Genomic DNA, 14,904 nt, shown 5'->3' with positions numbered 1-14,904 from the left:
GCCTGTTAAACTGAACTAGAACAAACGCAAACTGAAACAACCCCCCTCAAAAACAAACAAACAAAAAAAATCACACTCCTCAGTCTTACCTATTCCCCCTCTGCTGTTCATGCAATCACTTCTTTGCTCACCAGTGTGCCATTGTTTTTCTCTGTATACATTTCTCTCAAAATCTTCTGTTTCCCTTAATATTTGCCTTGGTGTTTGCTTTAATCATTACACAGACGACATCTTATAAACTTCCCACTGTGTAAACTATACACATCTACTCTGAATAGGAGCAGCCTTTACAACTGATTCATAACAAACTCTCCCCATCCACCATTCTTTCCATTCTCAAACTCTTTTTCAGTTCATTCCAAAAACATTTCCTTCAACTCCTGTTCCTTCAAAGGCATTCTGCAGCTGGCTCTCCACATCGAACAAAAAAAAAAAAAATAAAATTTTCAGCTCTCATCTAGCAACCCTCTACAGAGAGCATTCTTTGCCATTACTTTTCTTTTCAGGTAAAAGGGAAAAGAATATCGACCTCTTTATTCTCTGCACTATGCGAGTTTTTCTCCCAAACTGTAACTAGAGAAGTTTAAACAGCCGTCCTTCTCCACTGAAGTCCAACCAGTTCTCGATTAAGATACCACATTGACAGTCCTCCAGAGTAACATATAACCACTACTGTTGCCTGAGAGTTTAGCTTTTACACCTGCCTGCAACAGTCACTCCCATTTCTGTTCACCTAGGGGATTTTTCAAATTAAAAACTATACATAAGAGCACCTGGAAGCTTATTCATCCACCATATACTATTTGCTTAACTTCAGCTTTCTTACTTTGCCCATTCTGGGTGACTGGCTACTGTCTCATTGATCAAGCTGCTTGTGACTTGAATCATGTGAACACTCTCTTGATGTACCTAAATTAAATATAGAGAGGAGAAATGTTATGTAATGGAAACTAAAGAGATGCTTTTTGGGTTGTTGGTGTTTTTTGTTTTTGTTTTTTTTTTTGGGGGGGGGGGGGGGGGGCGGGATGGACATTTTGTACAGTTAAAGAATAATTCTTCCAATGCAGACAACCCATTACGAAGAATGAAGTGCCATTAATCCAAAAAAAACCCAGTCAATACAATAATCATCAGTTTGACAATTTTGGTCATACACTCTGTGACTAGAAACAGCAAATGGAAGTTTAAACCTTATCTCATCAGTGGAAAAAATTCTAACAATACAGCAGAGCTGTCAAGGGAAGTACTAAAATACAAAGAACAGTTTCAGATATATCTTTTTTAAGCCATGGATCAAAGAAGTGTAAAAATTAATGAATGCTCAGCTCTAACATGACCAACCATGCTACAAAGTGCCTCACCAAATTAATTCTTCAGTAAGAATGATAAAAGACACCTTTTATAAATATCTTTATGATCCTTTTATCAATATAAGGAAGCTTTAGGCAGGAACATTTGCACAACTTTTAAAGCTTTCAATTGTAAGTACTCAACATTATGTAAGCCTACATTTTGGAAAAAGGAGATTGACATCAGAACCCACTGATTTTCGTTCCGTAACCGTATTCAAGTCAAACATTCAATCTCCATTGACTGTTTCAAGTATGAACACAGCTCCAGTTTAAAAAAAGAAAAGGGGGAGGGAAAAAAAGGGACGTGAGTGACCTCTTCTGGTGAGGAAAAAAAACACACACCCGAACCACAAATCAAAAATCCATTTGAGAGAACACGTGATCATGAATCTCAGCACATTTAAACTCAGAACAGGATAGCATGAGGTTATTACAGGCAATTACCCAAACAAATTGACAAGCATTTTTCAAGTATCTTTTTGATGTAAGGTAAATTAGAAAGAAAAAATTCTAAGTGGCTCTGCCATCGACCAGAAAAGCGTAGCAGGATGCAAACCAAATCTGTTTCTGTAATACGTAAGCTAGTAGTTATTTTACTAGAATAAATATTGTATTTCCAAATATCTCTATATTAGTTTTGTTACATATGTAAATAAACATATAAATACAAATAAATATATAGATTTTTATACATAAGAAGTCTTGGAACGGCAACAAGTACAACTACAGAGCATTCAGCTGATAAATTTTTCAAAGAATTATTTAAGCTACACAATTTTGGATATATAACAATAACTTTCATTCAGTATTTAAAATGAGCTCTATGATTACATTCTTTAGCGCACTGTACCTTTGCAGTAAGGAGCAGGGCTAGCAGAAGGGTTCCTATCACTAGCAAAAATATTATGAAAATGCTGATTATTTTATCTAGCATTTTCTCCAACCACACGATCATCTGTGCAGAAAAAAGAAAAAACATCATAGCATACAAATCAATCTTAAATGAAAGCAATGCTATATGCTATATGACAGTATTGTTATCTTTATTTACAATCTGAGTGCAAAATCAGGCTCTAATCAAACAGCATTTATGCCCAAGCTCGGAGATGAACAATTAACAAGCGATGTTAGCATGATTAAAATCATGGTATGACATGTGATTTTGCAAACAACATTTACACATTATCACAAGACACAGCAAGCTCTCTGCAAAGCAAGCAATAATTCAACATTTACTTACTAGACCTAAAGAAGCTAGCATTCATGTCAGCTATGAACCTAGGTATTTGACTCTGTTTCCTGTCCTTCAGCAATTTGGAAACTTAGAGATACTATCTGCACAGGACTTGGAAGCTCTCAAGGTATACTGTAAAGTACAACCATGGCTTTCAAATTTGTATAGCTAATAGCCACCTGAACAACAAATGAGGTATTTCTGCAAGTAGCCAATTTTTTAAAGCTGCTCATCACCTTCTGAACTGAAAAGCGGCTGGAAGTTTTCTACATTATTCAGCACTGACTATTTCTATCCACTTTCAATCTTGAAAGGATGCTCAGCATTAAACATGCATCAGGTAAACCTACTGATAGAGGAAACATGCGTGTATGTTGTCCTGACAGTTTAAGGAAAGGCCCATTCTATACATGTCCACAAACAAATAACAATACCACTTAAGATTAGAGAAATTCTGATAGTGTCATTCAAAACAATAAAACTGCTCAGCCATGTGACTATGCGGAGTGCTCTAGAACACTGCAAGCTGAGCGTCGTCTCATACACAAATTGACTATTTACATAAAAAGCTGTGAAAGCCCATGCAGGTATGATCAAATAAATTTTTCTAGCTTCTATGGTTCAAATACCAAGGCTATTTCTACTCCATCTGGTATTACTGCAGGAAAAAGCAGAAGTACAGCCGTTAAATTTGTGCTTTAAGAGAACCGAGGTCAAAGCCAATGTCCAGTAGATGACAGTATTTCCAAGCGAGTTACAAGTTATCTATTCAGTGATTAGGCTGGTAACGTTATAGTTAGCGATCTTACAAAACTACTAATATGCTTGCTGATGGTTTACATTAGTTCATTTTTCATTATTTACCCTATCCTTACATGTGAAACTGGCCCTGAGACAAGCAACTTCTACAGTCTGCTGTGTGATGATTGAATTAGTTAACACCGAAGCCTCCTATTTGAAAAAAAGTAAGGGCTTTTTTTTTGGTGCTCATCCTGTAGCATCTGAGCAGTTAATGTACATTAAGCACTTGTTTTTAACTTAAAGTTCTTTCACAGCCAGCTACTTGTTTGATCTAAATTAACACAATGATTATATTCAGCATTTTAGTACTGTTGTTCAAAATGATGAAGAAAACTGAAGAGCAAAATCCTTTTAAATGAAACAAGTGTTAAGTCAGCAAGTTTTTTTTCAACAAAATTTGCACTATATTATGACCTGCAGAAAGGAATTCAGAGAATCTGAAGGAATCTGCAAAATTTTTTTTTTAGATATTGTTAAGATTTTTCATCATTGCTGAAATATTTCAGCTACCAGAAATGCCTTGCCAGTGCTAGAGGGAGGTTACCTGCCTGCAGTGGTACTGCAGCTTTCTGAAAAATTCTCAGCAGCCTCTACATGGAGTTGTTACCTCTTTGGAAATAAGACTGAAAACAGGATTTGCTGTGCCCTTCCCAGCCTCAGATACATCTAAGAATTATGCAAGAGAAGCAAGAAATAAGAGTCCCTGTTTTAAAGGTCAGAAATCAAAAATATCACTGAAAAAACACTGGATGGCCAGGGGATGGAAATTTTATAGCATAGACTTCAAAATGAGGCTATTAAAAATTAAAGCTGCCCTTGTTATTTCTTAGTTAAAAAAGTTCAAACTACTTGCTGTTTACTTTCTAAGTTAGAGATAAAAGAAGTCCGCTAGTTAGTCTTACATATAGCACCTTAATCAGACTTACTGAATCTAAGAAATTGGAGGTACTGGCAGAGATTTCCAAAAATGCTAGCCTCAGTGATTGTGACAGTGGCATCCAATAGACGAAATCTCAGTGCAGCTGAAGCTGGATGCTTTAGCTGTTTCACCATGGTAACAACTACTAGAAGATCAAGCTCCAAAAGATCAGGATGAGGACTTTCTCTGAACTGGAACATGACCAACAGGGTCATCCTTTCTTAACGCTCCTTACTGTGGTGAGGTGCAGCAGCACACGTAAAGCCTGAATTACCTTTAATGTAGTTAATAAAGTAATGGAAGCACTGATGTTGTACCAGTACAGGCAGCAGCCTCAGCCATGCAAGTCCACCTTGCATTTATTTACTTGGGCAGGTAGCCCAAGCTGATGAAAGCCAACTCTGCTATGCCTACAGGTAGTGAAATTACATCTCTCACTACACTCTTAAACAGATCAAAGTTACACAACTGGTACAGAGAAATCACAGAAGACGACTGAATTAGATTAAGTATTTTAGAGTACTTGTAGAAGTATTGTAGAAGTTGATTGTTGTAGAATAAAATAGAAGAGTATTGTAGAAGTATTGAAGAATTTAATTTGTTTGCTATTAAACCTCCCTTCCTTCTACATTTACCCACAATACTTCCTTAGGAACACTCACCTTTGCACACTCATGCTAAATAACGCGTAGGTGCTATGTTACTGCAGGTAAACTAGACTGTTAAATCCTTCTGTGCTTGTACTTACCACTGAACCAGGTCCAGACTTTGTTCTTACCCCAACCCTGTCAGACCTCCCTTTACATCCTTCCTGTAAACCATGGGCATGCACACAAAGACAAACGTATGCTGACTAAACACTAGTCATTAGCCAGAGATCATTAAGTTTCAAATTCAGTTCCAAGCTTCTAATCTAAAGGTTAGTCAACAGCAGGAAGCTGATGCTGCCACAACATCCAAAATTACGCAAGGTAAAGGAAGCCAGGCTCCTAAGCTACAGAAGGTCACACTTGTAAAACCAACTGAAACGTTACTGATAGGTGACAGACTGTCCACAAAAAAACTATTCTTAATTGTCACAGTTTTGAAGGGAAAGGTATTGACCTTTGTTTAATGGTGTTTTTTTTTAATTCAGCTCACTGTAGAAAAAAGTTTTTAAGACGAGTTGCATTCTGTTAAAATGTTTCTCAGTAATTTCCAAGTAATCCCTGCTTTCAAACTTCTGGGTGATGATACAAACCATATTACGCTGAGCTATAACAGAAATATAGCTCATGCCTAACAACTGGGAATCCTACTATCTAGACAGGTTCTCCATGTTATGCAGTACGATACATCATCTATGAATTCATATTTTTATATGTTTCATACTGCATAGCCATCAGAACACTGTTTTTTCTAATATGTTCTATTGACTGCATTACCCACACAGTGAAGCATACCCGGACATGTACTTCATTTTCAATTAATTCTACATGAAATTAACAAAAATAACATGAAATTAACAAAAAGGACTTTTCTTTTCTTTAATCAGCTTCACTATCTGTCACAATTTTTTCCAATACATTTAGACTTGTAGACATTTCCCTTTAGTTCAGTTAACATTTGAGGATATCATCTTATTGGTATCATCTGATGAGAATAAGGGGAAGCCTGTCATCAGGACACATCTCAGGATTCCATTAAAATGAGTCAGATGAGTAGTTAAGTTAGGAAAGATAGAGAACAGTCTATATGAGGTCTCAAGCATACTCGTACCAGTGTCCCTCCATCAGCAACAGCAGAATTTAGCAATTCTTTCTAAAGACTCCTGCCACAGACAGTGTTATAAAGAACAAATCATGCTAGCCCAACTGAACCTATTCTGCATTTTGGGTTATGTATACCATGTTAAACTATGTGATTATATACTATTCTTGTTTGCCAAAAATTTTGAAGCAGCTCTTTGACAGAAGCTCTTAGAGCAGGAAGAAAAGAACCTAACGCTTATCACTAGTGGCCAAAATAAACCATCATTTCAAACTCTGCCATCTTTAGGTGGTGTATTTTTAGTTTCTTGGTGGATTATGAGAAATTTATCTTGGTGCTCTCATGAGTACTTCCCTTCAAAGATGAGCAAAAAGGAGAAAAGTGCAAAGGAAACAACCTTTTAACTGCATCCAGTGCTCTGTATTACCGATCTCCTTTCATTGCCTCTAATTACATTTTTTAAAAAAGTAATCATACTCTACTATTCCAAAAAAAAAAAGAAAAAGAAAAAGAAAAAAAAGCCAAAAAAAGAACCTGCAAGAACCCGATACAGTTTGCACAGTGGTTTTTTGCCTTTTTTTTTTCCAGCTTGATTATAATATTACTACTTGTTCATCATGCACAGCAGTCAGCACTGCACGTAACACTAAAGGACTTTCATGATATCTTCGTCTGAAGCTGTGAAGTAAAATGGGAGTTTTTCCAAAATAGCTGCTAGGAACTAAAAAAACCTCTGCTAAGAAACTATATCCACAGGGTTTTGCCCAATAGTTGCAACCTATTCATATTAAGGGAAAAATTGATCTACACATGAATTTTCAAACAAGCAAACAACTAACTCCGAGCCAGAAAAAAAGTAGTTGGGACTAAACTTTGACCTGTGGCTCACTGAACTCAACTCTTCACCTGATCTGTCCTAACAAACCAATACCTAATCAAAACAATTTTATGAAGGGTTATGATTGCACATATTTACTAATCATAAGTCACTCACATAATACAAGCATTTCAAATTCAGGAAATACAAATGTGATTTTAAACCAACCAAACTATACTAAAGGGCAAAAGAACATTTGCCCTCTTAGTGGACAATTATAACTGAATCATAAAGCAAGCAACTCTACCCACTTGTTCAGAAACACAGAAAGCCCCTCATCATATAACCCTGAGCTCATGAAGTAAATACTGAAGATGAAACATTCTAAAATCATTATAGCTGCTCAACCTGGACGCTACATGCAGCATTATTCACCAGTTGCCATTCACAGCAGATAACCAGCTGTGCAGCTCCATTTCATGGTTTACAAGAACCTTTTAGAGAGTTGTGCCAGTGTCCCCACGGCCTGCACGCTCTACTCTGCCCGGCTTGTTCTCAACAGCATTCAGAACAACAGTGTTTCAGGTGTCTTTCACAACACGCAAAGCAGATCTATGGTTTCTATTGTAATTGCTACTGAATGAAAAGGATGGGTTGCTGTTTATAAAACCGTAGTAACCATTCTAACTCTCCCACTAATACTGAAGTAAGAATAAAAGTTGCTGCTGGAAGCACAACCCATTTCCAGATATGGTGGTTGGTGTTTTTTGTCTTTCCTTTAATCACTCGGTTTTCATATATTTTATCACATACTAGATTCTTTAAAACTCTCAGGTCCTGCTGATGTACACAGGCTACAGGCATCCCTCTCCAGCCCTGTGCTTGTCTGAAGCAATGACACCGCCCAAGTCCCAGCAAGCTATCACTGCATTGAGGAGTTGTCCAGATTTGTCACACATGAGACCAAACATGGACTGAATCAGTTTTAACTTCTTTGGAATGACCGTTCCACAAAGAACAACAGTTAACCCTAGTGGACTAAGATGAACCATGGGAACTGAGGAGTACATTCCTTATACAACACATCACACGTTTTTAAAAGCCACTCAAAGCAAAATTATTTTAGCTATACCAACTGCTTTAATTATATTGAATTTTTTTACTAGCCCTCACTTCCCTTAAGACTGTTGTTAGCGTCAGCAGTTCTGAGACCACGAGTATTCTCATTTCGCTCCTGCTACACTGAATGCCACTGAGCATACAGGCCAGGTTGAGGCTTCAAAAGTAAAAGATTAACAGCACTGGCTAAAGCCAGTCAATGCATTATTTGCAAGCACTTACGTTCCTAGGTCTACAACTGTGCTTCACCCTCACCACTCCCCTGTTAGGTCAGTTGACTGATGCTTCCTCCGAGCAGAGAATAGCTCTCCTGTCTGGGAGAGAACTGGTTTTGTTACGCATGCAAGTGGGGACCAGCAGAGATCAACTGTTCTTAAAGAAAAAGCAACACTAAATCAAACTACTGCTAGGAAGGCTAATGCAATATTCTGCTGTACAAAACATGTAACTATGTGCATTCATTTAGTAGAAGACAAGAGATCAGGTAGAATTATATGACCTTCAGTAGCTTATACCAAGAGCTGGAAGAGACACTTGTGAGAGAAAACTAAGAAGCAAAGCATGTTAAGGAGTGTTCATGCTGAAAAAAAAAAAAACAAAACAAAACAAAAAATACCACTCCCCAAAACCACAGAATCCATTAGTTGGAATCACGATTTTTCTGTTTATTTACCTTCTTATTAAGCCAGTGCCACAGCTTGTCAGTGGCAGGGGGAGATGGGAGAAAAGGGGAAAAAAAGACAAGAACACAGTGGAAAATTATTGAAAAATGCAGTAATAGAGGGGGGAAAAAAAAGCAACGACAGGCAGGCAAAGTCATCCACAGAATGAAAATGAAATTGTTCCAGACACAAAAGGTAAACTGCAATACTAAGAAAAGATCATAACAACTTCTAATGCAAGAATCTAGATTTTACTATTAACATGCACTTTTTGAAACAAAGAGGGATATAACAAATAAGAACAACTTCAGTGATATTAACAGAGCTATCAGCATAATCTGGGCAATTTCAGTTTAATTATACTGAGAGCTAACATTTCAGATTTCAGAGCAGGACTTGTAAAAGTACTCTGAGAAGGGCACTTTACTGAAACACCAAAACTTCACACAAGATACTTGTTTGTTGCATTAATACTCCCATTCAGGCAGTTTCCTATGTATTTCAAAACACTCCCATGATGTCAACTACTGTTAAACACGTTATGTTTTTTCATTACCATATTCATGTTACAACATTCACATTCAATGGCACAACTTCAAATATGTAATTAAATCTGATATACACACACAACAGCAAATTGTAGATCAAATAAACATATGGATTTCATATAATTTTATTGGTTGTGCAGAAGGCTCTTTGCACTTTTCAACAGTCAGTTTCTCCTTTTGTACTACAGTTATCTTTCCTTACTAATTCTCACCCATACTTCTCAAGTACACCCATTTTAAGGACCTAGTTTACATAGGACCATATTCTTAATTCTAGTCATTAGTAATCAGCAGCATAATCGCCAACAGTGAAAACTATAATGTTGTTATTCATCTGTGTTAAAGGTTAAGTTCAAGTAAATGAAGTTTGTTTCTCCCTGAAAACAAGATCAGTGAATGCTCAACAAACGTAGTATTTTCACCAGTTGCCAGAAATTATCTTGGCTCCCAATGAACACAAAATAAGAACATTTTAAATTAAAAGTATCTCAGAATGTTAAGTTAGCAGAAGCAAGAAGCAGATTTACAAAGAAACATGAACATCAGGAAACATGAAAATAAAATATGTCACAAAGCACACAGTTTTACTAGCTTATACTACCCATGGAAAGAATCACAGTAATGGAAAGCACTGACAAAACTTCAAAGCCTCAAATTGACACTGTAGGATTTGTTTCTATTTTACCTCTTCACCTATGGAATAATTTATCAGTGAAAAAAGGTAAAGTTGTGTACTGATTCAACAACATACTTTTGCCTTTAACTTTACTTCTGCATATTAAAACCCACTATACATTAGGTTCATTTTGGAAAAAATGTAGGTCTCATGGCTGTATTTCTCTACTTTGCAAATCCAATACAACAAAAACTAGAGCTCTATTTTTAGGCTGACATTTTAGCAGAATATAAAAAGAAGTCTTTTTGTATTTTTGTATTTTTCTATAATTCCAGCCTTCTGGAATAGGATGATAAATACAGTAACTAAGAAATAACATTATATGTCAAAAATAACAATTTTTTTTATTAATGTTTAAGACAATATCTGGGAGGCTTTACCTGCCTACTGTCTTACCAACACTGATGTTTAAGTAGTTCTACAAATGTAATCAATCTACATTTAAAAATAGACTACAGCTTAATTCTAATCTTCAAGTCATCCAAAATTAATAAGGCTTTTCCAATATTTTATTGGAAAATTATTTATATAAGATCTTACATGTCTGTAGAAGTATCTTCTAGAATAATATATGCACTGGTAGAGATTTTGCCTGGTTTTTGTTCTTGCTTTAACTACGTGCTAAACTTGGTACCAGAAGAACCAAACCTTGACTTTACCCAAACTATCTATTACAGTCCTCCAGATATAAAATTCTAGTATGCTACACTTAGAAAAAGCATATAATAACTACATGATTCATTGAGGTCTACCAGAAAGCATGCACACAAAATACTACCACATTCTAATTAATAAAAATGTAGTGTGTGCAGTTGAGCAACTGCCTACAATGCTGAACTCCCTTGCAAACTCTAATCAAAATAAAGCTACGGTCACCATATTAAAAGACAACAGTCTTATTTAAAAAAAAAAAAAAAATTATCACTGAAGCAAATTACTAGTTCTTGGTTGCCGATAAGAACATGCATGATACCGTATCTACTAAGTTTTAAGATGACTTGATGGATGGCAACAGAAACCTCCCTACTCTTTCCTCCAGGAAGTCTCTACATCTGAACTGCTGTGTTTTTTGGCAAACCCACAACGAGGGACTAAAGAATACAGTAAGGACATTCTACTTCCACGGCCAATATTTAAAGTAGGCCTGCACATACAGGCACAGTTTGATCTCCTGTTTATAAAGAAAATGAAAAGCAATGCCCTACTTACTTTCCTCTTGATCAGAACTTTTCCTCAGTTCAAATTTGTCTGCATTTCCAAGATAAGCATAGGTTGATGAGCAGGGGGAAAGAAGAAGAGCAGTTCTTTTCTTACTACTTTTACTTAAGAAACAGGCATAATCAGTAAAGCTCAAAGATTTGCATGCATGAGCAGTACTCTCCGATATTTCTCACAATGGGTTATTTTCCAGACCACTTACACAAGCCTCCTAAACTTCATTTGGGAGAAAAAGAGATGCCACTTTAAGATGGATTTCTCATCCTCACTACCTTTGACTCAAAACTGGAACTATTTCCTAATCAGGCATACGCCTTTAGAAAGACCAAGTAGTACCACTAGATACTTGTGTGAAACAGACCTTGTCAATGGCTTGTTGTACTTAGCTAAGGGCCCCAATACATCCTGATGCTGAGATTCAGCCTCCACTATACAAAACTCAAAATAAAGGAACAAACAAAAAGATCACTAAGGAGCTTCAGCTCCCAGGAAAAGAAAGTACAAATAAAGTATTAAAAAATTAAACATCTAATTGCAAAGCAAATGTCCTTTAATCTTGTTTTATCTCACACACACAAAATGTAACCTGTAACACTTTACTCCACGAATTTCTATTTTGTGTTTTCATATTTTCACTTCCTCTTCAAGTGTGCCTACTAAAGCCAAAACGTCTGGTAATCCAACTTAAATGCAGCTCATCCATCCTTTCTAACAAAAAAATTGCAAGGATGTCATTTTCATTCCTCTCCTTCCCCTGAACCCACAAAAAAAATCACAATTGCCAACATCCTATGGCATTGCTTCCCAAATTCTCAGAGATAAGATGCATCCGTGACCCCACAATGCACAGAATAAGCATATCCAGTAGAACTTAAAAGATATGAAAGCATTAGTGTGACAAGCATTGGAAGACCACATATAATTCCGGCCGCCCGTGATAGGGCCAGGTGAACTCTAATTAGAACAGGCACAAAAAAGGACAACGGTCATGCAGAGTATCTAGTGTCTTTCTTATAAAGGCTGGAAGAGCTTGAATTGCTTTAATACACACAGCACAGACTCAGAAGGAATATGACTATCACCTAAAAAATGGGGGGAGAGGGGAGATGGAGAAATGAGTTATGCCAACACTGTTCTTTTGCTTAGACAAGAACAACATGAATATAAACTGACCTTAAATATATTTAAGCTGAGGAGTGGGAAGTTCTGCTGCACAATACGACAAAAGCCCTACCTTCTTTAAGGAGAAAAGACTTAACGGAATTAGGAAGGATACCGTGTCATATAGTTATGCAATACAAGGATACTAAACTTGACAACTCATGAAATACAATACATACAATATTGTGTCTATAGTTGTCTTACTTACAAAACAAAAGCTTTTAACAAAAAGCTTTGTATAATGTAAGCTTTTATCCTAACATGTTAATATTTCCCACTGCCTTTGGAAACTCCCTTTATCTTGTTCATAGCTGTATTCTGAAAGGCTTTTCCTTTTTCAAATTCTTCCTCTGTGACACTGTTACTTATTTCCTACAGCCACTTTAATGCTTTTGTTGACCTTTTGACATCCGTTTACCCATTAGCTGTGGGCTTAAGCTCTTCCTTTTCCTATAGGAATTCAGAGCTATAAACTGCAGACGGATCTGCCGAGGTACAGATGCTCTGACAAATGTACTTACAGGGTTCAGCTCTTCAGTTACAGAAGCTCTAAGGTAACGACTTTTTCTAAAGCAGAGAATACTTCAGCAACTCAGTTACAGAAAGCACATTCTTACACACTGGCATAGCTTTTACAAACAAAATAATCTATCAGGTTAAGTCAAAACTTACAACTCCGAATAGAGGAGCCTTTATAAATTTTATGGAGCTTTACAACTCTGAAATTTGGAATGCAAATGTGGGCACATTTTGAGTGGGGGAGAAAGGAGGGAAGCTCAGAAGCCTAATTCTATGGCACTTCCCAAGTACCTTATCTCACATAATTCTTCTCTGACAGAGAAGAATTCTTCTGTACCACCATACCATTGTGTTAAACAACTATACTTCCACACAACATAAACAAATGTGTTTGAACTAGCTCAGGCCCTACTTACAGAATAAAATGAGTTTGTTTTGAAATTAAGTTTTCACAACAGAAGTAAGAACATCTCATCCTTCAGATTAAAGCTCATTAAGTTTAACTTCAAAATCTTTGTAATCAGGTAAGATGACTGAACCATGAGAAGTTTGCCTTACTCACATAAGGAATCTTCTAAAGCTAACTCAACATTTAAGTGACTTCCGTCAAGCTTTGCATGCAATCATTTAACAAAGTTTAAATGTGTACTTAAGTGTGAATAGTGACAGAAGAGACATGGTTTAAAATACACCATAAAACAGATATAGTTTTACATGAGAGACGCGTCCATTAGTGACAGACATTTATTTTAAAATTAAAGCCTCTCAGCAAACAGTGAACAGAGAATAAAACAAACTTTCAGGATGCTTAAGGAAATAAGTAGAAATACCTTACTGTCAAGCTTTAGCATGACTCTTCCGAGCCCTCTGATGGGCCGTGGAGCAAGAGCTTCCTGACGTTCCTTCACAAAATTTTCAACAAGTTGCCACCAACTTTTGCAATGGTTTGCCATGAAGTTCAAAACTCCGAAATGAACCACAAGTTTTTTAAGTGCCCAAACTGTAACCACAAGAAGGAAATCAAGTATTAGAGATTTCAGAGGAGCACCACAAGACTACGCATCTATTCCGTTCTGAAAGACCTACAAAAAAAGAAAAATATTATTGAGTTTTATCTCCCATCAGAAACCACTTTCAGAATTTTCAAGTTATTTTAGTACTAATATCCTCATTTGCTTTACAGCCATACTTATCCACATGGAATTGAGATGGCAGCAGAAGAAAGATGCCTACGCGCTGCCCAATTATGCAGCTAAGACACTTCAGCAAGGCTTGGGATAAGCAGGTGGCATTCCATGATTCCAATACAGTGGAGTTATCACATCTTCACAAATACACCACGCCAGACTACACATAAAATACCAGATTCAGAACTTAACAGTATGTTACATATAAACCCAAGTTTTCAGCCTCGGTTCTTAAGGTTTAGGCCTTCTATACTGTTAAAGTTGTATCTTTCCTTTAAGAACAGACAGCAGATCATGCATAACTTTACAGTAAAGAAGTGTTAATTTAAACCTTCAACTGAAATAGAACTACTGATCAGTTTTGCTTTTAAACGTCAAAAACATTATTATCAGCTTTTTATCTCAGCAGGAAGATGATCACACAAAGCTTCAGAAAAATCCATACTGCTGCTCAAAACCAGACAACAGAAGAAATATTTACAACTTTTTTGCCCCCCAAAAAAGCAGCATTTTGCTACCACAAACAGCTTTGCTCCAACACTCTAACATATATCCACTGTAAAATAAAGAGCCTCTTAACAACACTAGAAATGTCTAGCATTACAGTTACAGAAATAAAAGCTCATGTCTGTTTACTCGCCATGAAATAAAGCCCAGAGACTTTTGCATAAGGTTTATGGTTCCTATTCTGCGATGTCACTTCTCTCCCTCATTTACTGAGTACACATGCAAAACTTGTGAATCATCACAATCAGGAATGTAAAAGCAAAAAAGCATGATACATATGAAACCTTCCTTTGAAGCTAACAGACCTTTAGTAAGTAATCTTCCAAAGCTACTATCGAATTTAACATCAGAATAGAGGAGTTAGTTAATTCACATTATAAACACAGATTTCTATTACAAGTGATTTTACTGGAGTATTGATGCACTCTGGAGTGC

At 36.5% G+C, this 14,904-nt stretch overlaps 1 protein-coding gene across 3 annotated transcripts in view; it reads right to left on the bottom strand.

Moving 5' to 3' along the window:
• The window catches only part of TMEM245 (transmembrane protein 245), a 101,603-nt gene that overhangs the window by 62,227 nt on the left and 24,472 nt on the right, over nucleotides 1-14,904 (bottom strand). For 2 of the 3 annotated variants that reach the window (XM_054191268.1, XM_054191271.1), the window contains 4 exons: nucleotides 13,606-13,775; nucleotides 8,665-8,688; nucleotides 2,203-2,307; nucleotides 827-909 (listed from right to left, as the gene is read on the bottom strand). In XM_054191268.1, coding sequence (XP_054047243.1) covers nucleotides 827-909; nucleotides 2,203-2,307; nucleotides 8,665-8,688; nucleotides 13,606-13,775 — 382 coding nt within the window. The remainder of the gene's footprint in view (nucleotides 1-826; nucleotides 910-2,202; nucleotides 2,308-8,664; nucleotides 8,689-13,605; nucleotides 13,776-14,904) is intronic. The other variant, XM_054191270.1, reaches the window with a different exon arrangement.

Source organism: Rissa tridactyla, chromosome 2, assembly GCF_028500815.1.
Source record: "Rissa tridactyla isolate bRisTri1 chromosome 2, bRisTri1.patW.cur.20221130, whole genome shotgun sequence".
Lineage (NCBI taxonomy): Eukaryota > Metazoa > Chordata > Aves > Charadriiformes > Laridae > Rissa > Rissa tridactyla.
Note: the sequence above shows the minus strand (reverse complement) of the source record. Positions and strands in the feature narration are given on the sequence as shown.